At 46.8% G+C, this 24,737-nt stretch overlaps 1 protein-coding gene across 4 annotated transcripts; it reads left to right on the top strand.

Moving 5' to 3' along the window:
* Positions 1 to 1,675: 1,675 nt before the first annotated feature.
* Positions 1,676 to 22,561, top strand: MTHFS (methenyltetrahydrofolate synthetase). Of its 4 annotated transcripts, none has more exons than XM_033100269.1 (3): positions 1,676 to 1,810; positions 6,612 to 6,873; positions 22,106 to 22,561. In XM_033100269.1, exons 1-3 carry the CDS (start codon positions 1,796 to 1,798, stop codon positions 22,336 to 22,338), a joined length of 510 nt encoding a protein of 169 aa, XP_032956160.1. In that variant the 5' UTR covers positions 1,676 to 1,795; the 3' UTR covers positions 22,339 to 22,561. The 4 variants fall into 4 exon arrangements, with proteins under 4 accessions (XP_032956160.1, XP_032956158.1, XP_032956161.1 ...); XM_033100267.1 differs by lacking the exon at positions 1,676 to 1,810 and adding an exon at positions 1,838 to 2,053; XM_033100270.1 differs by lacking the exon at positions 1,676 to 1,810 and adding an exon at positions 2,343 to 2,663.
* The last annotated feature ends 2,176 nt before the right edge of the window (positions 22,562 to 24,737 follow it).

The following is a 24,737-nucleotide window of genomic DNA, read 5'->3' as shown; positions in this document are numbered from 1 at the left end:
ATAGTCAAAATACTATTTTCCCAAGTTACTTAAGTTTTCTTCTCCACCCACTTCGTTGTGGTTATGTTACTCGCGTATAATACAGTTGAGTTTGTCCCTGCTTGTGTTCTATTTTTGCTTCCCTCCACACCCTGTTTGTATGTATGTATGTAAAACATTACCATGGCTCTAAGAGCCAGATATACAAAAATTGCCATCAAAGAAATGTCCCTTTCTCCTCATTGCTACTCCATTCCCGTTTTCCTGTTCTTTCGACCCTTTTCTCACCCATTCCCTATGGGTACACAGTTTCTGTTTTATGCTTACTGCATTTTTTCCCCCAAAACTGAACAGAAATATGTGTATTTTCTTTTATGCCCTTTTATTTTATGGAGATACAACTCACACTGAATTCACTTGTAAAATGTACAATTCAGTGGTTTTTAGTATATTCACAGTGTTGTGCAACTATCACCTTAACCTAATTTTAGGCCATTTTCATCATACCAAAAAGCAGTTGTGTACTCCATCCCCCTTTGTCCCAGCCCCAGACAACCACTAATCTACTTTCTGCCTCTATGGATTCGTCTGTTCTGGACATTTCACATAAATGGGATCATACTATATGTGGCCTTTTGTGTCTGGCTTCTTTCACTTAGCATTCAATTTTCAAGGTCCATTCATGTGATAGCATTTTGCATTCTCATGGGTATGAGAGTTTCAGTTTCTCCACATCCTCACCAACACTTATATCCTGTTTTTGTTTTTTATTTATTATAGCCACCCTAGTGAGTATGAAGTGGCATTTCTTTGTGTTTTTGATTTGCATTTCCCTAATGACTAATAATGGTAAAATCTTTGCATGTGATTTATTGGCCAGTTGTATATTTCATATGGAAAAACGTCTATTCAAGCCCTCTGCCCATTTTAAAATTGGATTATCTCTTTTTTTACTGAGTTATAAGAGTTCTTCATATATTCCAGATACAAGCCCCTTATCAAATACATGACTTGCAAATATTTCCTTCCGTTCTATAGGTTATTTTTTTATTTTCTTGATAGTGTCCTTTGATACACATATTTTTAATTGTGATAAATTTTCTTCTTTTGCTTCTGTTTTTGGTATTATAACTAAGAAACCATTGCCTAATCCAAGGTGATGACAATGTATGTCTATGTTTTCTTCCAATAGTTTTGTTTTAGCTCTTGTATTTAGGCCTTTTAAGTTTATTTATTAAAAATGCTTGTCCTGATGATTTGAGATGCCACCTTTCCCATACACTAAGTTTCCACATGGCTGCGGGTCTATTTCCATGCTTTCTATTTTGTTCTATTCCATTTGTGCATTCAGTGCCATGCTGTTTTAATTATAGAGCCTTTACAGTATGTTTCAATGCTGGACGGGCTAGTTCCCCCTGTGGTCTTAGTTTTCAGTGTTTTCCTAGCTACTCTTGAATGGTTTCTTTCCCAGATGACCTTTCGTAAAGCTGAAATAGTACCATACGACTTACTCAGTTTTCTCTCAACTTGAAATGATTTTAGAGTTGCATTTCCTTACCCGTTGAACCTTGCCCCCTTTCCCTGGATTACCGAGCGTCAACGTGTTGAGGGGTAATCGGACCCACAAGAGCCTGTCTCCTGGACCTCCCTGGAGGTGCCATCTTTTCTCCTCCCCATCCAGGTCAAACGCCCTGCAACAGAAGAGAACCTGGTGTTTCCAATGTTTCTGAAGGAGCAGATCCTTCCCAGGCGGAGCGAGTTCCCATTACTCCACCATAAACGCGGCCTGCCGCACCTGAGCCTGTGAGGCGCTGGGATGGCCCGCGCGGAGGTGGGCTCGGGCGGGGGGCGTGGCGGGGCGGGGCGGGGCGCCCGCGAGCCGGAAGCCGCCCGACCCTCCCCGGCCGGCGGACCGGCGGCGCTCAGGGGCCTGAGGGCGGTCAGCACCCTTGACATGGCGGCGGCGGCGGCTGTGAGCTGCGCCAAGCGGAACCTGCGGGCCGAGCTGAAGCAGCGCCTGCGGGCCATAAGCGCCGAGGAGCGGCTGCGCCAGTCCCGCCTGCTGACCCAGAAGGTGCGTGACCGCGGCATCGGGCTCCCCCGCGGGCCGAGCCCACGAGCTCCAGGCCGCCCCGCACGGGCTTGCGGGTGTGCGCAGGCGCAGGCCTACGGCGCGCGCACGTCCCCTGCGGCGCGCGCACGGCCCTGGGAGCGTGTCGGGACGCTGTGGGGCACGCTGCCGGCGGGAGAGCGCGGCGGTGACAGGGACAGGGCTGTGACAGGACGGAGCGAGTGGCGCTGTCCCCCCGGGGAGCGCAGCGTGGTGAAGGGTGCGCGTGTGGCATTGGGAGCCGCTCAGTGGGGCTAACGCAGGGGCTGCGGTGGGAGCCGGCGCGGACGCCAACACCTGGTGGGGCGCGCGGGCCGCGGCCGCGGCGCCTGCCTCAGCCTTCGAGGGGGCGAAGTGCGAGCAGCGGGGAGGCCAGTCCCGTCGTTACGAGGCCCGGGGAAACATGCCGTCGCTCCGGAGGAGGAAGGCACCCCGGGGTGGCGGCGCGAGGACAGGCGACCCGTCAGCCCGGACGCCGCCGGCCGAGCGCTTTCCTGTCAGGTGGCGGCCGCCCGGGGAGCGCTTCTCTGAGTCATGAAGAGACGCCCGATTCTGACTCCCGCCGCCCACGAAGGTAGAGAGCACAGGACAGAAATGGGGGTGTGCGTGGGGCGCCGAGCGAGGTGGCCGCGCTGTAGGTTCGCGGCCCGCTTCCCTTCCTCTCCCGCTGCTCACGTTCCCGGTGGTGTCGCTTTTCTGTCAGTGAAACATGGCGGCCCCACCTGCCGAGGGCACGTTGTCAGGCGCCTGCGACACCGCCTTCGGTTGGACACCGGGGGAAACAGTCGGTGTCCCACGAACAAAGAAGTATTCGCGTTTTGTAAGTTTGTTTTCAGTTCTCGTTGACGAGCGGTATTATCGGAGTTGCAGGGGTACAGCAGGGCGAGTGGACCTAGATAAGGAAGTTTGTCCCGGGGGAAGTGGAGCGTCGGGCATCACACGTGGTTGTCGTCAAAGTCCTTGCCCGACTTCCCCACGGGCCTGTGTGGGGACAGAGCCCCAGAAAGAGGTTCCAGGCTCTCGGCCTCACATAGAAAGGTGCTGGCTCAGGTAGTAAATGGCCATCGACTGTGATCAAATGGCCGGCAGCTGTAACCAGTGAGCCATCGGGCACTAATATAACCGCAGTGGCTAGGCTAGCGGAAAATGGGGGCCAGCAAGGAGACGGTGGCTGAGCCTGCAAGCGGCGCAGTGAGGGGTGAGAATTGTGTGGCTCCTGCTTCCTGTGTCTCCAACCCAGCCGCCAGCGAGAGTATAGTGGTGTGACTCCCCTACCTATGGCTCCGTGGGTGTTCCTGTTTGGCCTCGCCATGTCCTGCGTTCTTATGTGGGGAGCGGGAGCAGAGACCCCGCAGGCTGCCCTGCACGACCGCCTGTCTCCGAGTTCCCCATCTTTGGAGATTAGCGCGGACTTCTTTTTTCCTTCATGTCCCTGAAGTTAGGTACGCCCTAATCATTTCTTCATTACCCTTCACTGTCTGTCACCCAGTAGTTTCTCAAATTCAAGGTTCCCGGGGATGAAAGCACTAAACCAGATGGACAGCCTTTCACCCTTCTCGGCATACACGTAGGTATCACTGACGGCAGGAGACAGACAGCTGACAGCTGGCCTCAAAGGAGGAGAGAGAAATTATACAGCAGACTCCTGACCCTCAGTAATAAATACATTTTACTCCATACAAACAAACACACACATGTAAAGACATATGTTTTACAACCCAGGGTTTCGTACCTCTATATGCAATGCACTTTATTTTTAATAAGAGTTTATTTGAGCCAAACTGACAACATAGGCCGGCGAGCAAGATCTCAAATGCTCCTTCAATGAACTTGAATGTTATCTATTTCATTTAAAAATGCTGATTGTAACCCACCATTGATTTAATAACCAACCAATGGCTCATAGCCCAAAACATTAATGTACTTTGTGTTTTGCCATAGTGCACGTTCCATTAAGGTATTGATGCTTTTTCCCCCAAATTAAAAAAAAAAAAAAGTATTTTTATTCTTATTGACACAGACCCTTTTTTATCAGCAAGATAATGTATGGTAAAGAAATTCAACTTTATGCCATATCTTGACTCCCTAACTAAATAAGATGAGGTGATGCTCCTTTACTCGCTTTGTCTTCTATCTGCCAATTTCTCACACCTACGTCATTATACTCAAGTTGTCAGGTTTTATAATATTTGTACTCCGTTCTACACAAAGATTCTACTGAGCATATTCTGTGGCTGATTTCCAACCTTGAAATTCAAGTAAATAATATTTACCGTATTTTGGTTATATAGATAGTATTCACTATAGAACCAAGTTGTATGATTGGATACCTAAGACAAGGTTATGTAATTCTGTGTCACTAGATATGTGTGGCTAGGAAGGGACTTTCAAGTGTCAATACCAAATATTTTCTCTTGTGCTCTACAATTGCTCAAACTCGTACTGTGTTTTAGTTTGTTCCTATTTGTAGTATAAATTTCTAATTTAGCTCTGTATTTTTCCAAGAATTTCTGATTATTTTTCATTTCTGGTCAAAGAAGATTATGCCTTTATCTTATCAATAGGTTCTTTTTCATTTTGTCTGCTAAATCCACTGTCTTCTTGGAAGTACTCTAGTCCCCTGCTCTCTCTGGTCTGTTGCCTTATAGCCCATTGCACAGCCATTGCTCTGATTTTCTCCGTTTCTTTGTCTTTTTCCCCCCCGTACTTTCTCCAGAATTGTTTAAATGTTGGTAATCTCAATTTCAATTTCCAAATATATTTCTTAATTCTCTGATTGCTTTTTTCCTATAGTAGCCTGATGTTTTGTAGATGCAACTATCTTGAATTTGAGAACACTAATTAGAATGTGAAATTTTTTTTCAGCTCTCTGAATTACTTATTTCCTACTGGTTCATCTCTCTCCTCCTTTTTATAAAAACCTTTCATTTTTGTGTTTTGGCTTTTGAAAATGTTTGATGAATATTGTCTGTACATATTTATGAATGGAGGTGTGATAGCTAATGGGTATTTCTTTTGCCTTTTGTAGTCACTTTGGGATTCCATGAGAGCAATGGGTTCTGCCTGACCTACATCCATCACGTTCTCTGAGTGCTGTGATCTGCTGCTGTTTTCTTTGTAAATTCGTCTCATCCACTCTCTGTCTTATATAAATTAGTCAAATCTCTATTCTCTTGTTGTCAGTGCTATAATGGTTTTCTTTTTCTTTTTTGTGCTTCTTTAGTGTCACATAAAGGAGATTTGAGGAAAGAAGATGAATGTATGCACATTTTCACACTGAATTTTAACTGATGTTTATTACTGCTTATTCAGCTCTTGATTTTCTATATTCTGCTTTAAAGAAAACAAAAGAGACACAATATCCTCAGCTAGTACTTGGGTGTCAAAAGCCCCAAGTCTGCCCAGAGATCTGGGTTTCACATTTAGGTTTGCTTTGCCTATTCCAGGCCTAACAGCTTTGTAACTTCTCAGAAGGTGACGTTAATTTCCTTCCCTAACACTGGTCTGGGGTGCTCTATTTACTTAATTTCTACATGCCCCTTTTTATTAGGAAAACTTGGCTTTCTAAACCTGGATCTTTCTGCCAGTCATATTTACAAGCCACTTTTGCCTGTCTTTTTCTCCTCAGCTTGCAGAATGGGAGAACAGAAAAGAAAGGGGAAAAAGGGAGCTAAGAGCTAACTTCTGAGTCTGGGAAAGTTCTGAGATTAACTTTTCTCTGTTAAGCAAAGCTCAGCCCTCTTCTCTTGCCTGATGAATGATTAAACTGAACACAAAGAGATTCTGTCACCCAGGTCTACCTTCTCGTAAACTTGGCACTTGCTTTTAGAGGACTTTGCCTCTCCAAGATACCTCCACCTGCATCCTTGAACAAAATCATTTTAGGAAATAGGACAGAGGTGAGTTGAGCTAAGAGAATTATAAGGCATATTCTCTGGCTCCTGGGAGCTTACAGGCTGCTTAGAATACTACATTTAGGGCATATGAAACAACCAGTAATCAACTCCTGACAATACGTAATTGTTAAATTATATATTAACTGTAAATGTAGTATGGGTTCTGGAAATGTTAGGGCTTGAGTTGGGTTTAAATGGGTAGAATTGAGGAAAGAAACCTGGTAATCCAAGGAGTGAAGAAGCTTGTGGGAGCCACAGTTCGGAGTTAATGCAGAACCTCTAGGGGAAGTGTTTGTGATGACTTGAATGGGTAGATGGGAGTCAGGCCTGGAATTCTCTACACAGAAAGCAGGGCCCCACGGTGACTTTATAATGAGGGTTCACACCTACAAAAGTGGTGTGCCAGAGAAATGTAAAGGGATCAGAAAAGTAAGTGTTGGGTTGAGAACCAAAAGTTAGGCTTCAGAATGCAACGTTGTCTGATTCATTCTACCACTCTGCTGTTTTTGTTTTTGGATAAAGAAGTTGGAGAAGACTGAGAAAGAAGGGAGAAAGTGTTAAATGTGTTAAGTGAAGTCACTCAAGTATAACCTTGAAAAAAATAATTGCCGTCTTTTCTCATTTAGGTGATTGCCCACAGTCAGTACCAAAAGTGCAAAAGAATTTCCATCTTCCTGAGCATGCCAGATGAGATTGAGACGGAAGAGATCATCAAAGACATTTTCCAACGGGGCAAAACCTGCTTCATCCCACGGTACCGATTCCAGAGCAATCACATGGATATGGTGAAATTAGCATCACCTGAGGAAATTTCTTCACTTCCCAAAACATCCTGGAATATTCATCAGCCTGGTGAGGATGAGGATCGAGAAGAGGCCTTGTCAACAGGTGAGCACGTGGCATTAGAACTGACATCTTAGGATGCTGTCCGACTGGGGCGGTTTGGTAGGCCTGATCACTTGTTACGTTTGGGTTAGTGGGGTCACTTTCCCTGTGGGGATACATTTGTATTTCCTTCTTATTCCAAGACACCCATGTTACGTGGCTTAGGATGGGTGCCTTCTGGAAGCTGGGACATGGCACGTGTAATAGGGTGGTGAGGTATTACTGCCTTTTCACAGACTCTTGCCCTAACTAACCTTGCATTTTCCCTGAATAATTTTTTTCATTTCCCATGGTTTTGATTATGGTCTGCATTATTATTAATGCTAATAAGCGTTTATATCTCCAATTCAGACCTGTCATTTACCTCCTGGACATCTCTACTTGGATGTCATGTGGGCATCTCAAACACAGGCTCCAAATGGAATCATGTTCCCCTGAGCTCCTACTGCCATGTGTCTCTCTTGGTACATGGTCCCGTCCGCCAGAAATCTCAAGGTCATCCTCGACTCCTCTTTCTCTCCTGCCCCGTGTGTGCTCTGTTGCCGAGTCCTGATGATTTTACCTACTGAACACACAGTGAATCTGTCCGCTCTCTCCCACCCCACTGCTGCGACTGCAGCCTATGCTGCCATCTCCTCCTGTCTGGTTGTGGTAACGGCCTCCTAACTGTTCTTCCTCTCCGTGTCTTGCATCCTGTCCTCCCTCTCAATCCGTTATCTACACAGTAATTGAAACAGGATTTTTAAAACATAAATCTGACCACTTCTCTCCCCTGTTTCAGTGACTTTCTGCCACCCTTGGATTGAAGTAAATACTCCTTAACAAAGCTCTTCCTGATTTGGCACTGCTTAATTTTCCATTTTTCACATCTTTCTACTCCCTCTCTTCATAGTCGGAGTTCCAGCCACTCTGAATGTTTCTCAGTTTCCCACCCCCACTTTGCTTTCTCTTCACACATGTATTCCCTGGCCAGCAGCCACTTGGGAGATTTAATCATTATTAAGCAGTCAAGGAGCTGAAAGCAAAAGGAGCTAAGGGTACTGTTTTGTGATGCAGTGCCTTAAGCCCGTTTTAGAGGCATATATTTTTTTACGGAGACTTAAATGTTTGCAAAGAAACCTCAGCACAGCTTTGTGTAGTCTTCTCCCAATTTCTGTCCCCTTCCAACGTAACGAGAACCTACAAAATCAGTCATATGCTAGGGAGAGAGTCAAGGGCTCACAGGAGTGGGGCAGTGTGTACTTTGCTGCTTTAACTTGCCCAGTGTTTCCAGTCCTGCTTTGCTCATGTTTAGGCACCAAAGGTACACTCGGATCTACCTCCTTCGGGTCCCGCATCTGTAGACCAACGAATGCCAACATGACACAACTCTTTCATGTTTTCAAGAAGAAAGGTTACAAGCATTTTAAGCAATGAGTTTTAAGTGTAGCACATCTTGGAGGGGTAGCCCAGGCTTATAATTAAGGAAAGACAGGAATTGCTCACATTTAATGCAGCTACTTCTCCAGACTCGCAGGCTTACGGGTGGAGCCCAGGATACTTTCTCAGTTCTGGTTGACTGTATTAACAGCTCCTCCAATGCTTGCATCATCTCTGTAACACCTCTACAAGTTGAAATTCTACTTGGTGGCCTCCAGTAACAAGTTCCTCCAGGGACAGCTCATTGCCTTTGTAGAACAAAGTGCCCCTTTTCCAAGTATTCCTTCGGATGAGCTAAAATGCGTCACACGGAGCCTTCATGCATTTGTGCTATTTCTGTTTAAGTACAGTAGTGGGAAGAGTAAGGAAGAAGCATGATCTTTCCTCTTAATGTAGTTGCACTTCACGGTTAGGAGAAACTCAGTCTAAATAGATGAGCTAAATCATTTATGTAAATGGTTTTTAGTACCTCATTTGGCACATTGGAGCTATTCAGTAAATGGTAACTTATTAATTTTAAGCAAGGAAGGCAGAATTCATTATACGATCAAATCATTGCTAGCTGAGTGTTTAGCATTTTGATAATTTCCCCCAAACATTTTGTGAGGTCTGCTTGTATCAGATACTGAATTAGCTCTGGAAAGGGGCCTCACACTGCAGCTGGGGAGACAGAAAACAAATAGAGGGGGCACCCCAACCAGATATGTGTCCAGTGACAATATGCAGGTTATTAATACCGACGCTCAGTGCTTGGCCCCGAATATAGAAAAGTCAACCCAAAACACTGGTTGTTCATTTCCCCCTCCTCCATAGCATTTACCCCTGCTATTTTTATGGGGTGGGTCACTTTTTGCCCCATGTTTTCCTTTGCAGACACTTGCAATCTGGGTTGCAGAGGGATGGGGGACTAAACTTGTAATTTCTGGTGACTGCTGTCGGGGAGCTGGCGCTCTTGGCTGGTGCCTGCAGAAGTGCTGGAGCAGGCAGCCTCTGCTGTTTATCCCCACATAGCACTGCGTCGTGCGTGTTGACTGGTATCAGCAGCTTAGAACGTGGCAACTTCAGTGCTGAAGCGTAAGTCCAGCTTCGCATGTTGAGGACAAGCTGATCGGAGTTCAGATGGTCACCAGTGCGGCTTATGTAGCCTATTTCTCTTTCTGGTCTGCTCCCGTTATCATGGCTGAGAAAAAAGGGAGCTTTGGTGTCCTCAGTTGCAAGTTTCCAAGCAAAAATTTCACATGTGGTATGTTTGTATTAGGTACGAAAACATCAGATTGGTAGATGAAGTAGAGGGGCTGCCTCTTCACTGAATTTATCTTCAAAATGAGGGCTGCTTGGGCAATTACATTAGCCAGGAATCTTTCCATTTCAAAGTACATAATCTGACTCAGTCTGGTTTAAGCAAGCTGGGGTTTTACTGGCCCAGGGACTGAAAAAACCCATAGGAGGGCTAGCCTTGGATATGGCCGGGTCAGTCATTAGGATCCACTCCATCTCTGCCCTTTGACGCTGCTTTCATCTGTGTTGCTGTGTCCTGGAGTGGCTGCTGGGCCAGGATGAGGGGAAGGAAGGTGCTGCGCTGTCTTCCCTTAGTGCTGAGTCCACGCAGGCGCACCACGACTGGACGCCTGTGGGCATCTCCTGCCTCAGCGTCAGGTGACACCCGGAGCCGCCTCTGGTTCATGCAATGTTCGCAGGGCAGTCTGGGTATTGTCTAGTAACATCCTGTGGGGCCTAACACCACTGTCCCCAAAATGACTGTCAGAGTGACCAGGAGAATTTTTGCTTGTTTAGTTTTTACTAAGCCAAGAAATGAGTAGTTACAGGATCCTACATGGTTTGATACTTCAGTATAATTCATAGCAACAGTTCATGCTCTTACTGCAAGAGGTGTTTCTAAATCTTTCACACGTGTCTCTTGCTTCGCAAAAATTCCCTTCACTGATTTGATTCAATCTCCCAAAAGAAATTTCCAAGATTAAAAATAAATCAAAACAGTGGTAATTTTTGAATGTGCTTTTCACATCACACATGCCGCTGCGGGAGTTCTGGATGCCCTCTCCCCGGATGGTTGAGAGTCTTGCCCCCGGAGTTAGGCACTGTGGGAGGCGGAGCGAATCTCAGGGTCCTCGCATCCATCTTCCTCGTCTTCAAATGGGATCACTGAAGCCCAGAGAGGTCAAGGGGCTTCTCCAAGGACACACAGGCAATTAATAAGTGCTGCTTTCCACTCCAGTGCCCTTTGAAGTGCCTTTTCTTACTACAGCCTTCCTTAGGATTGCTTCACCACCTGCATTTTCTTCTCTCTCCTGACAGGATGCTGCATGAGAGCCATTATTCATGGACCAGGCCCCCTGGGGGGGTTGTATTCATGGGAACATTGTTCCACCTCCCGAAGGAGGGGCTTACACTGAGTCAGGTGGATCTAAAAGTACACTGGTCATCACATGAAGGTTTTCTTAGTCATTTTACATTCAAGTAAATACACAGCAAGAACAGCCAAGGCTTTCATTTATAACAGAGCCTCTCATTGGAATGTTAAGTACACTCATGGTAGGTTTCTTGGAGCTGTTCCAGAATTGTCTATTTTATCTTTTGCAGCAGCAGCTTTAGAATGTATTCGCATTTTGCGGAGGAGTAATTTACTTTTTTGTTAACCCCCAGCCCATTAAGATTAAAAGACACTTCCGTAGGGGTTATGGCCTGTTATTCTTGCCAAGATGGGTTAGCCTGCTAAATGTTCTAGTGAAGCATAATGCTTCATTGAATGCACTGTTGAACACTTAAGTGTCATTAAAAGGACTGACCCAGGTGACTTAAAACTGCCTCCACTTAGAACTTCAGATGTTTCGACTCCTTTTCCAATTCGGTTTTTATTCCATTACCTTTAATTGAGACGTTAAAATGTCTCTTAGGTTTATGTATGTTTCTGTCTATGTCCAATTCAGAGAAGAGGCAGAACTTTTAATTTTAAGAGGAGTTTGAAATAGAAGAAGAGAGATTGTTTTTACTTCAGTCTTCTGGCCCTTAAGCCTCAGCTAGAGTGGTGAAAACCTGTGTGTAAATAAATGCCACCGTGGGGACACATGAATGCGCGTTTTCTTCCCCCAGTCCTCCTGTCTTCAGCAAGTTCACTTTCATTCTCTCTGTCTGTCAGTCTGTGCCCCTGCCCCCAAGGGATTAGTGGGGCAGTGCTGCGGCAGGCCCAGGGAACTTCTCACCGCCAGACGGGTTGTAGCTTCAGCTTACTCATCTGTGTTATGGGCAAGATCTATTTCTTTGAATGTCTTCAGCAGGGAAAACATCCCTTTAAAATTCTTAATTATAGAATTTTTGAAAGGTCACAAGAGTGGGGTGTTTCTTTTTGATGAATTATAACGTGTTCTTTCCAGAAAAGTGAGAGAATTTTCTCAATTGAAAAATGAGGCCAAGAGATCATTTCAAGGAAGATGTGCCAGTAAACGAAATTTCACCTTTGCCTCTGATGATTTTGTCAAATGCTGGGGTTGAATCCTCTGTCCTAGGTTATTGCCGTGACCTCCCAGCTGACCGCCTTTCTCCAAACATTTGTCTTCTCAGTTTCACATTCCTGCCAAAGTGACCTTAAAATGCGCCTGGATTGTATTACTCCGCCACTTGAAACGTTATAGCCTGGAAAATCAGCCCAGATTCTGCAGCAAACTCCAAAGAAGAGGGAAAGAGGCGTGTGTGTGTGTGTTTCCTGTCTTGGGGAAGGCCTCTGCCTTTGCTCTTCCGGTTTCCTCAAGCTGACCACCCATGGTCTTTGTCTGCCTGTTCCAGTCTTAATCATCGGTTACGCTGACGCGCTGCCTCCTCCAGAAGCCCCTTAGATTCCCTGCTCAGGGCGAAACACGCCTTCCTCCATGTTACTGCCCACGTCAGACCTCAGTGTGTTAGGATTGCCTTTGTTTCCTCCCATGCCTGTCATTTAAAAGATTTCTTTGTTTGTTGTTGTTTTGTGTTCACTTTAATACTCGGGAGGGATTGAGAGCCCACCACTGACCAGGAAGCCCATTCCGTTTTAGAGCGCCTTCTGAAGGTTAGGAAGTTACTCTCTATGTGCTGCCCTGTAACTGGCACCTGGCAGTCCTTGCCTTGCCCCAGAGAACCACAGAAATAGTCTTCACGTTTCCCGTGTGGCGTTTGGACTCACACAGTACCCCAGTGACTTGGAGGTACCACCTTTCTCTTCAGCAGCTTAAACATCCGCTTTAAAGTACAAGCCTAATGATTGTGTGTTGAATGGATGACAGAGTAACTGCAAAGACGGCAACAGGGTGCTCCTATCCTTTTTTTAAATTTCTGAAACTTCAGACAGCAGCGATTTTTCTCTCTCACTCATCTGGAGGAAGTTTGCCCCATGCCGGTACTTCCCATAGGCCCTGTTGGAGATCCTATGGTTTATATTTAGGTCCAGACAGAGAAAGAAGGGAGGAGTTTAAATTGCAAGTTTATTTTGATGAGAGGTACAGTAAACTGAGGGGAACTGGGAGCAAGTGATTGTTGTAGGCAGCTGCTGTGGCCACTCTGAGGCTTGTTTTAATCTCCAGTTACTGAATGAGGAAGTCGTAGGAATGTAATATACAGCATGATGGTTATAGTTAAACTACTAATATATTGCATGTTTCAAAGTACGCCACCATTTTCATGTACTGAATTCTTGGGGTCTTTTTCTGGACATTTTAGTCTTTTCCATTGATTTGTTCGGCTGTTCTGGCAGTAGTGCCATCGTTTTTGATTAATATATCTGTGTAATGGCTATTTAGTATACTTTTATACTTTAGTACCTGGTAGATTAAGTCCTGTCCTATTGTTCGTATTTAAAAACATGCAGCTAACTATTCTTCAACATTCACTTTTGACATTAAAATTATTTTGTCAGTTTCTCCTCCCAAATCCTCTAGAGATCTTGGTTGGAATTGTTAGATTTTTAGATTGGTTTGGGGGAATGCATTTCTTCTGCAGGAATGTAGCACTCCTCCCAGTTGTTCAGTGCTTTTCATGTGTTCTTTTGTTGATGGTTTTGCTTTTAGTCATGTTGTTGTTATTTCTTGTTTAGTGTATTCCTAGTCAGTTAATATTGGTTGTTGTTATTATGGATGGAATTTTTTTCCATTATATTTTCAAGCCAGTTATTTTTGTCCTATACGAAAGTGTAGCAACATAGGCTCAAATTTCCAAATGGAATCATATGTCTCTGAAGTAACTTTAAAGTTATTTTCTTCAAAATTTTCTGAAGTTCTACAGAATCAAATACTAGAAAACTTAATTTCATAAGAAGCTTGCGTCCTTGATAACATGTTTTCAAAGTGAGGTATCCAATATTGGGTTTTTAAAAGCGGCTGGTTTTTGGATGGGCTGAGTAGTTTTCCCAGTTTCCAGCAGATGTCAGTGTTTTACACGTGTGTTAGTCTGAGGTGGTGGTTTGTCCGCAGTCTCCCGCATTTATATATCCTTTAGTCGTTTAATTGGCCTACTGGGGATTATTTGAACTGGAAGGGATGTTGGAGATCATCTAAGTCAGTCCTTTCATTTTGGAGACGAGGAAACAGGCCTAGATGGGAAATGACTTGTCGCACAGTCAGAGTGAGGCTGGAACCCAGGTGTTTTCTGTCTAAAAGACTGGTAAGAGGATCCCCAGGATCAGAGAGAAGACAGATGTGTAGTCCAGTGGGGAAGTTTCATTTTGGAGAAAGGGAAGCAGATGCAGCTGAGTTTGTTGGGATAGATACATACTTAAACATCCTTTATAATAATTGGGTAAAGTGAACCAAAAATAGCTGACTTTTGTTACCTGAATGTACAGTGACTGGATGTGAAAGGGACCTTTGATAACTGTCCCGTTCTTCATAACAGCTGTGGCTATAACATCAGTATTTGGGTACGGCCAGTAGAGGAACTTTACCCGCCTCTCTGCGCAGCCTAATTGGTCATGTTGGGGGAAATACTATAAATCCTATGTCACAAAATACTATCAGGGAACCTAGAATTTTTTCCAGCATACACCATGTAATAGAAAAATGGTTTTTATTCTACATTGTGACACATCAGGGCAAAGAAGCCAGGGGGACACTTAGGGGAAGCTTCAGACAAAGTTATGAAGTGGGCCGAATATCAGTTTCAGAGAAATGTCTTTCCTGGAATCGGCCGACTCCACCCAATCAGTCCGCTTGCAGAAAGGATATGGGCCGTTTAATCTCTAGTGCAGAGGTGGGAATCTCCCACAGGACATCGGACACGCACCTTCCCCTCTGACACCAGTGCTATGGGATTTCGGAGGAGCGAGAGCCTGTGTGGATTGGTGTGGAGATGAAGGAAGTTTCCGTGGTTAAATCTTACAGGAAGGGTAGGAATTGTGCAAGTACAGAGACATAAGTGAAGGGTGGGACACACATGGAAGGCTGGAAAGCAAATTTGTCAGGGCAAGTTGCGGGTAGGTTATTATGTTTAGAGTTTAAGGTCAGTCAAAGGAAGGTAAGATTGAAGGTAGATTGGGGCTGGTTTGGTTTTAGGTCACAGCATGAGATGTTTTTCTAATGATTTTAAAAACTGCTTTTGAAAAAATAAGTTACAAAACTAGTAGAGAAAGGTCCTGTGTTCCCTTCCCCCAGGTTGGCTCCATAACACCTTACGAAAGTCCAGCGCAGTATCAAGACCAGACATTGACCTGGTACAATCCGTGGACCTTACTCAGGTGTCACAGTTTGTGCACGTACTCATTTAGGTGTGTGATGTGTGTGCACATTTCTGTGCAGTCTTGTCACAGGTATAGATTTGTGTAACCACTACAACAATCAAAACACAGAAGTTTCATTACTACAGAGGAACACCTTTGTACCACACTTTCTGAAAGTTTTTAAAGCTCTAGAGGAAATCCAGTTTTCTAGTTGGGTAAGTGCGGAGACAGCCTTGGTGTCAAGTCCAGGGTCTGGTTCGTGGCCTGGAGACCTGGTTGGCGAGGGCACTGTCACCAGTCCTCCTTACACAGTGTTGGCAGCGTGTGGGAAGGGGCAGTTCTGTAACAAAGTGTATGAGGAATGAAACTGTTTAACTAGGAATATTCTATATGGAGTTTTTTTTAAAACGGCAGAGAAGATCTAGTCACTTGTGGAATCTCAAATACACTGTCCACTTGTTGTTTGACTTCCCCACATCCAGTGCAGTCCTGACTTTCATGGAGGGCTCTCTGGAGTCACAGATCATTCCTTCATTTTTCTCTCAGGCTGACCCAGGGGTTCCCTGGCTCAACCTGCAGAATTAGGTCAATTTCTCACTGTGGCATTGGAGGCACTTCTCAGTGTGGTCTAAGTGTGTCCTCCTGCCATCTTGCTTCTGTTCTATTCATAGGTCCTTCCAGAGGGAACGAGTCACTGGCCCTGGCCCTGGTCCGTGCTTTCCCAGAGCTGGGCCTTCGCTGGTTCTGGTTTCATCCCTGAGCCCCCATCCTTGCCTCTCCGTCCTGACCCTTCAGATCCTGCTCATCCTTGTGTTGCTGGTTCAACAGGCCGCCTGTTTCCCCGGCTCATCCCCCTTCTCAATAGGATACGACACTTCTTACCCCATTTGACTTACATCACCCCTTATTGCAGTTACTTGTCTGTTTATATCCAACTGATTAGGTATTTCGAGCTGCCCAGGTCGTTAGATCCTACAGCTATAAGTAGTTGCTAATCTCTGTGTCCTCTAGTTCCTCGGACAGGGCCTTCCATACAGTGAGTTGTGAGGATTGGCTGTTTCTTAATTTGATTCCATTGAATTTTGATTGAGCTGCAAATCTTCAGATTATTTTTTTTCTGCTTTTTTCTGTCAAGGTGTTCTGGCAGGTTTTAGGGAGCATTAAGTGTTTCAAGAGCAAGTTTGTCCCCCACTAGAAGACTTACTGAAGCAGATAACCAGGGTAGTTGGAGCGAAAAAAGCACTTGGAACGCATTAGGAAAGGACATTATGTAAGAACCAGGTACTATTATTTCAAAGTAATAAATTACTTTATCTCAGGCTTGCAGTAATAGAATTTGTTCTAGATGGCACAGGCTCATATGAGCCGAGTGACGAGTCCTCAGGTGGAAGAGGCGAGCAAGCAGAAGAAATATAATGTGCCGTGTCATTTTATTTTCGTTAAATGTACTGAACTGGAAAGTTTGCAGGACTTTGAAGCACTTGCTTAACGCCATGGTGAAACAAATGGTGGGAGGCAGGGAGAAGTTTCCAGTTTGCTGAAGGCTTGGGAACCGGGCCTCGCTGTAATTATTTACAGTAATGACTTTGAGAGCTCATTTTCCGAGAAGTGAGAAAAAGAGAAATCGCTGCAGAAGTACCCATATGTTTCTGTATCTGAAGGCATTGTTCTTCAGTGCTCTCGGGCATAAACCAGGCTTTTCTTTTTCCCCCCCGTAAGCACAAGCTCACGTGACCTGTGCCATACGATGGGCTGCCTGCCAGACTCACCTGAATTTACGCCAGCGTCTAAGTTCTCTGTTTTTTTGAAATTGGGGTACAAAACATGTAACATGAAATTTAGCATCTTAACCCCCTTTAAGTGTGTAGGTTAGTAGCAGTCAGTATATTCACGTGGTCGTGGAACAGACCTCCAGAACTGCTTCACCTGGCAGATGGGAAACTCCTCTCTTTCCCCTCATACCAGCCCCTGGTACCATTCTACTCTCTTTTTCTATGAATCTGACTATTTTAGACACTTCATATAAGTGGAAATCATACATACTTATCTTTTTGTGACTGGCTTATTTTCTTATTGATCACGTCAAGGACTTGTCTTTAAACCTCTCAGAATTACTGAGCTTTGAGTCTAAAGAGGTCTGAGAAGTTGAAGAATTCCATCCACTCATTTTACAGACGGAACAGGAAAAGCCGACCACCACCTGCCTAAGCCTCAAGTCAGCCAGAAACCATAGGAAGTTCTATAATTTCTTCTCAGTTTTATTGAACTTTTTAAGTTCCATTTATTAACAGTGAAAGTATCTCAAGGATAAAGCTGCTGCTGCTCGTCCTATTTTCGGCGACATATTTTTGTATATCCGCGATAAAGACAGTTTAATTCTTTTTTTTCCCCTAAGATTTATTTTGGTCAGTATCTGCCAAGACGGGATAAGCTGAAGTATAGTTTTTCTTTTATAACCTATGGTAAGATGCTATAAAGCTGGGCTCAGCAAACTGTTCTATGAGGGCCGGATAGTTAATATTTGTGCAGCGTACAGTATCTGTTGCAGTGAGTCACCCTGCTGTTTTAATGTGACTGGCTTCCACTGAAACTATCTACCAAAGAGGCAGCAGTCCAGGGGTGCCCTCAGGCCGTCGTTTGCCAGCCCCTATGGTCAAGTATGGGGCCCCTCACTTCTGCTCGCTTGGTCCTTAGCACCTAGCTCAATGTCTTCAGAACAGGAGACAGCTGTCGTCGTTGTTCACGGTGATGATGATGTTATCAAACCCTTTTTTCAAATGGGAAAACCAAGGCTCAGAGAGGTGATGTAATTTGGTAGTAGATGCAAGAGCTGGAACGTAAACTCCGGCTTCTAGCTCTTGTGAAGCATGAAAGCTCTTTGTTTCTGGCCTGGAGAGGTGATGCAGACCAGGAATGTTCCACTCCCCTGCCTTGGTGGGGGCCGAACGGGCCACAGCCTTGTATCGGTCAGGTCAGGGCCACAGTGAGGTCCTAGCAGCTAATTCATGTTCGGGATTTCTTTGCTTTCAGCTTTACCTAGAAGAATCTGAGTTCCTGTTATCTCCTGCTTCCGTCACTTCCACATAGTGTTCACAGGGTTGAAGAAAAGCCTTGAACTCACAAACACTAAGGGTTTAAACAATGGCACTCAGAGATTGTCTCACTCGGAATGCCTCAGCAGGCGGTCAGCGGAGTGCCGGCCCGATCACACGCGGGGAATGGCCACCTCACGTCTGTGGGGTCGTGTCCTCAGTGCTCTGTGACAAATGCAGGCCCTGTGCTTTGATGCGAACGTTAGGCTCTCTGCTGAAAGAAAGGGTTTGTAATGACAGTGCAGAAATGACCAGTCACATGATAGTTGTGTCGTTAATAGATGCCTCTACTACAGCGTGTTTCATTCTGCATGGAGATTCCTAAATGGCCAAAGTACGTTGTGACCAAGCAGCAGAAAGAGAGAATGTGCATTTACAACATAACTGAAAAATTAGCTGTCTATTTGAAGTGGTTTAGTGGAATATTTCTTAAGAGCATTATGGATTTGCAGGGAAATACATTTTTTAAAAACCCCATTTTTATATGTAATCAGAAGTTTAATCTAGTTTATGACTGTAATCACAAAAATGGTTTTGTGTATTACCTTGTATGCTCTGTACTATTTTACTACAAAGAGTGATTCCAGGAGGTCGTGCTTCCATCTGTTCTTTCTGAGGCAACCGTAATGAGTTTAAGGCGTATGGTATTGATTGCTGAGAGTTCTGCCACCAGAGCGATCATGAATTACTGCTTCTGCATTTTATTTCAGGATTTCAGCTTCTTGGTGTTTCAGAAGCACGTTTGATGGACCTGCCTGTCTGCACTCAGCCGCATGGCCTAAGGAGGGTGCATGCGGTAATTGATTAAGTTGACATTTGGTATTAATAGCTCAGAGACTCTTCACTTCACAGGATGCTTATCCACTTTAGATGGTAGGAGAAGGTACTTTTGACTGATGTTGCATAGTTGATAAGAGGTGGTGCTGGGACTCCGACACAGGCGGCCTGTCCAGAAGCCGCACGCTGCGCCCGTCTGCTCCGCTGCCTCCAGGCGCTGGGACACGAGCCCGTGTCATGAATCCCTCGTACCCCACGTGTGCTGTTGGGCCGTTCTCCACCTGGGCGGCGGCACTCGGCTTGGCTCTTAGCCACCGAAGCGCTCGCGGAGTAGCCTGACCTGTCGGAGCTCTGAGCGTCATGTCCTCCGCGCCCTCCTGCCTCACCGGGTAGTGAGACGTGCTGACCAGCTGATTTGAGTCCTCCTTCCGTTCCTCGGGTGCAACCTGGCACCTGAATGTTGTAGGCACGTCCCAGATGTCAGTTTCTCTGCCCCCCTGTTCCAGAAGCTGGATGGGATAAGAGTTAGGTGTCACATGGCATGGTCTGAACAGGCATCTACGTGGTGTGGTCAGGAAGCTAAGATCAGTATGGCCAAGAGGCGTCTCATTCTCTTCTTTACTCTCATTCTTTTATAGGAATTAGAACTGGGCTCAGTATCTCTCTGGGGAAAGCCCGCAAGTCCGTTCCCAGAGGCAGGGAAAGGATTCCTCCTCCTTAATGGACTCTGCACCTTGTCACAGTATCGGCTACGAGCTGGTTAACGGAGCTTTGTCATGTTGTGACTCTTATGATTAGACAAGGTAATTAAACGATAGGAAGGACCTCGCAGGAGCAGAGACCTGCAGGCGGGAAGTCATGGGTGGGCGTAGGGGACAGTGAATCCATCTGCTTAACTGGGATTGGCCCGTGTGACGGCGATCACGGTGGAGAGGTGATGGGGATGACAGCGCTGGATCCTGCAGAGCCAGGCGGCGACTTTCCTGCCGCCTCTAAGAGACTCTGATGGACTAAATGTTTTTGAATAAGGCTGCATTTTAGGTGGGTTGAGACCAGCAGCGCCTGGGCGTCAGGAGGGACGGCATATTTAGGGGACGAGAACTCGCAGTAGCGAGGGGTTGTGGAGGAGGAGGCGCTGGGCCGTGAAGTTCCTGAAGAGGAGTTTGTGGGCCATACGGCCGTAACCTCAGTGAGGAAGAGGAGGGAAGGAGGAAGATGTCCGTGAACAGCACGGTGTGAGTGCCCGAGCTAAGTGCCAGGTGCTCGTCTGCAGCCTTCTCTGCAGGACTAGGGCAGACACGGTGCCCTGGCTGGACGGAGCAGGTCGTGGGAAGCCCAGGACGGGAGTCGGAGCTCGGGGCATCCTGAGACTTGGGGGTCCCGTTGCTGCCTCCCCGGCCAGAGTGAAAGGGATGCTTTGTGGATCCCACCTGAGCCCGAGCGCCCAGCAGAGTGCGTTCAGTCTCGGGAGGAAACAGCGGCCCCGTTCCCTGTGGCCTTACTCAAGATTTAGTGCCTGACGTTTCTTAATTAAAAAAGGAAAAGCTAGTCTAATAAATATAATTATCAGGAGTGGCGTAGCGTGAGTACTGTGTGGGGAGTTTAAGGCATCACCAGCTCCATGCGCAGCCCTATGAGTAGCTACTGTTTGAGCTCCATTTTACAGATGAGAAGGTCGAAGCACAGAAAGGCCTAGGAGCTTGCGCCTGGTTGCACAGCTAAGAAATAGCCTCAGGGCCCTGGCCCGACCAGCACACAGACAGCCTCCAGCGGGCACTGGCATTTCAGAGCCAGCACAGCGTGAAAAGGCGCGCTGTCTGAGCAAACTGTGTGGGCCTGGGTGAGTGTTCGGAAGGCTTGCTCTGCAGTTGTGGGAAAGCAGAATCACATTGGGAAGCCACAGCGCCTGGGAAGAGCCCGCTGCAAACCGGACTGCAGAGCAGTCTGCGCTTCTGCCTCTGGCCTGGGCTGCAGCCCCCATGTGGCCGGGCTCCTGGTCTGTGCACACAGGACTGAACAGTCAGGCCCGCCCTTCTGGTTTGTGGGGCTGCTGTCAGCGTCTTCTCTGCGAGCCTTTGGGATTTCAAGAGAGAGCCACACTTAGAAGCTTGTAGAGAATATGGGCTCAGACCAGGATTTGTTCCTGTCCCCCAGCTGGGTTTTGATTTTGCAGCGTGTTTGGATGGGTCTGGGGTCCACCTCTGTTAGTAAGGGTGACCCAGGTGGGACCAGCCTGTGCAGCGGGAGCTCGTTAATAAGCCTGTGTGTGATTTTCAAGCCCCGTTGATCCACGACCTCTGGGGCAGGAAAACGTCCAGCTCAGTGTTAGGAAAGGATGCAGAGCCCCAGGTATGTGTACGTGGGGGAGCCAAGGGGTGTGCGTGTGGCAGGGGTGGTAAGGGACAGGATGCACTTCAGGGTGACAACAGAGGGATGATGTCAGCGAGGAATACACTGCGTGTTTCAGGAAGGCACCTGGCCTCACAACAGGAGGCAGGCTGCGGAGGGGATTCTAGGCACCTGAGCAGGGCAGCAGGTGACCAGCATTGCAGGGGAGCAGCGGTGACAGTCCTGTGGGTTGGAGGTCCAACAGCAACACCCCAAATCGGAGGTCAGTACCCCTGCCTGGAAAGGGCCATTTCAGCGCCTTTGTCACCTGTGAGTCCCAAAGCCATTCTCTTTCTTGCTTAACAGTTACAGAGCTCACTCTGAATGAGCAGCCGTACGAGGCAATCCTGGTGTCATCTTCTTGTCCCATAATGTGGCTTCCGTGATCCACACCCCGGTAGCAGCTGACCCTCTTCCTGCTCACTGACTCCGGGAACTCGGTCCTTTCTGGCTTCTTTCTGACCCTTTCGCACTCCTTCTATTGTCATGTTCTTGAGACACTGCCTCCCCAAACTGGCAGGTGTGTGGAGTCACCTGGATGCTTAAACGAGAGAGAAAGATGTTGTTTGGCCCTGTCCGTGGAGCGTGTGTAATTGAGTGTGGGTGGGGCTGGCACCCAGCCTGCTTGGACACCCACACGGAGAACCGGAAGTGTGTGATTGGCTTGCTGAAAGCTCCCGAGTCATTTTCAGTTCCTTTTTGGCTGACCCTGAAGACCTGCTTTTTGGATTTTCTCGGGCGATGATGTATTTCCTTAGAAATCAGAGAAAGAGTAGATGTCATTAAAAGACAAAGCCAGGTCGCAGAGCGGTCAGTCTGTCAGAAAGCGCTGACCCTCTTCACTGTGTCTTGTTTCCCACAGGCGGACTGGATCTCATCTTCATGCCCGGTCTGGGCTTTGACAAGCAAGGCAACCGCTTGGGGAGGGGCAGGGGCTACTACGACGCCTACCTGAAGCGCTGTGTGCAGCACCAGCACTCGAAACCCTACACCTTGGCCTTGGCTTTCAGCGAGCAGATTTGTCTCCAGGTCCCCATGGACGAGAATGACATGAAGGTAGATGAAGTTCTTTACGAAGACCCCTCAGCCCCTTAAGTCCTGATGCCACAGCCGGACAACGTGTGTGCCCGGAAAACCTTCCACACGACATGTGTTTGCCCATTGTCAGAAATCAGTTGATCGCATTCTAATGGGAATATGGACTGCATTGTTTTTAGTATCATTATAAAATACCTAACATAAAACCATCTTTAAAAATTAAAAAAGTTTAAAAGACTTGTGAATAGTAGAATATTAATTAAAATGGAGGCTATCACCATACGCGTCTCAGCTTAATTTCCTGGTGTGAATGTGACAAGTTGATCTTTCTGCTTTTCAGTTTAAGTTAAATATTTATGAGAAACTGTGCTCCGACTCAGAGTGTGAGAGGAAGGTGAAGTCGTCGGGAGAGGACACAGTGTCACTAAGCCCTGTCTGTCATGGGCCTGGTCAGTCTCGGGCAGGTATGTGGAGACTTAGCAATTATTCCTTGATTTGTTGGTGTTTGCTTGTGTACAAAGTTCCCAAGAATATTCCCCATTTCATCTTGACTTCATTGACTCACCCTGAACTTTTGTGTCTGATACCGTGGCTTCTGATGGTTAATGGACTGAAACCTTTTATGCTTCAAATAATTCAATTTAGCTGATTTGTTCCCGTCCGAGCTGTTCTGTGTGTCAGTCACTTAGGAATTTAAGACCTGATACCCTGTAAGTTCGAAATCAGTTCTGTTTATTTGTGGTGTCTGCTTTGGAAATGAAATCTGCTATGGGCTGTAGGCTGGCAGATGGTACCCCAGTTAGGGAGCGCTAATTTTTTGGGGGGAGGTCTGGTTATAACCAGACACCCAGGAGTCTTCCTAGATGCTGCTCCCTCCCTCACACCCCTCGCCCAGCCTGTCACAGGTCCTGCTGCCTCTGCTCCGAAATGCCTCCCACACTTGTTCTCTGCTCCGCACAGGTCCTCAGCCTTTCTGAGCTCCACTGGGCGAGAGGCTCCGACCTGGCTTCCCTTCCTTCAGTCGGACCCTCTCCAGTTTATTTCTCAACCACAAAGGCCTCGTAAAACATGAATCCGACCATGAAGCACCCTGATTAGAACCTACCGGCCAAATGCCTTCCCTTTGTACAAAGCCCCTGACCTAAGCGACGGCTCCTGCCTGTGTTTCTGTCGCCTCTTTCCCCACTCCCACTGATACAAACACACAGGCAGTGCCTGCGCGTCGTGGCTCCCTCTGCCCTTCGCTGCTTCCTCTGGCTGTGCTGCCCTTCTCTGGTTCATCTGGAAAACTCCTGTTTCTCCTTCAAGACTCAGCTCCAGTGTCGCCTCTTCTGTGAATTCTTCCTCTCCACTCCCAGGCGCTTAGCGTTTCCTTCCCATTGCCCTCCTTACCGCTTTGTCCTACATACCAAGTGTCAGCAGTCATGCCTGCCCCTTCCCCAGATGGTCAGCTCCAAGGAGCAGGAATATGCCTTTATTTCTCACACTTAGTAGATACCTAGACATGTAGTGGGTGCTTGAGCATTTTTTTGGATGAGTTACTTGAATACATTCAGAGTATTTTCGTTGAAAACATGGATCCATATTCTTTGGATAATAACATATGATTTGATGTTTTATGCATAGCAGTAAAAACACTTAAAATGTCAATTGACCTAAAATTGGACTTGCACAGTGCAGTATGTACAGTGAGAAATGGGAGGGAAACAGTTTCTCTAAGGTGTAAAATCCTATCCCTGTGCTGTTTAAAAATCGGAAGTGTTGCTTCCACCATGAGCTTCCCGTGACTGGTCTGAAATGGCTGTAAAGTTGAGCTGCCACAGGTCTGCACGCTTGAGCATTGCTGAGTGTTACCTTCTAGGGAAGAGCCTGACAGCCCTGGCCCCAGCTCTTGCAGAGCAGGCAGAACGCAGCTGACTGGCCAGGAGACACAGGGGCTGCACCCCCAGAGACCAGTCGTGGGCAGTGGTCACTGTGCCGAGGACACTGGAAAGGGAAGGAAAACCCTGATGGTGCAGGTGATGACGACCTGTCACTCCGGTCAGGGCACAGGCAGAGGCTGAGCACAAGGCCCGGGGCCCCGGGAGCAAAGCGGCTTGGTGAGGGTTTCAGGTGAGCAGCCAGTCCAGGAAGGGAGAGAGCAGCGAGATCTGCGCAGAAGGAGGAGTTGGGGCTGGCGGGGCCCCAGCAGGGTCTGTGGACTGTGCTTCCTGTAACTATTACAGGAAGTAAACTGGAAAGTTCTAGCCCACCCAAGAGGTACCAGTAAGAGCAGCATTCATTCATTCATTCATTCATTCATTCATTCATTCACTCACTCACAGCCCTGCCAACTACGCAACTGACAAACATGCACAGGCACAGGCGTGGGTGGCTGCTTGCGTGGCCCACTTCCCGGTCTCAGTGTTTTTTCCTTTTCTCTTAGAGATCGTTGGAAGCGCAGTCAGTGTGGCCCG

The sequence above is a fragment of the Rhinolophus ferrumequinum genome, chromosome 28 (genome assembly GCF_004115265.2).
Source record: "Rhinolophus ferrumequinum isolate MPI-CBG mRhiFer1 chromosome 28, mRhiFer1_v1.p, whole genome shotgun sequence".
In the NCBI taxonomy this organism is placed as follows: Eukaryota; Metazoa; Chordata; class Mammalia; order Chiroptera; family Rhinolophidae; genus Rhinolophus; species Rhinolophus ferrumequinum.
Note: the sequence above shows the minus strand (reverse complement) of the source record. Positions and strands in the feature narration are given on the sequence as shown.

What these genes read in the sequence shown, in the direction of transcription:
- MTHFS (XM_033100267.1), top strand. Translation starts at nt 1,934, where the DNA reads ATGGCGGCGGCGGCGGCTGTGAGCTGCGCCAAGCGGAACCTGCGGGCC. An exon ending in CCCGCCTGCTGACCCAGAAG is followed by an intron (nt 2,054 to 6,611) that starts GTGCGTGACCGC and finishes TTTCTCATTTAG; the next exon opens with GTGATTGCCCACAGTCAGTA. An exon ending in AGAAGAGGCCTTGTCAACAG is followed by an intron (nt 6,874 to 22,105) that starts GTGAGCACGTGG and finishes TGTTTCCCACAG; the next exon opens with GCGGACTGGATCTCATCTTC.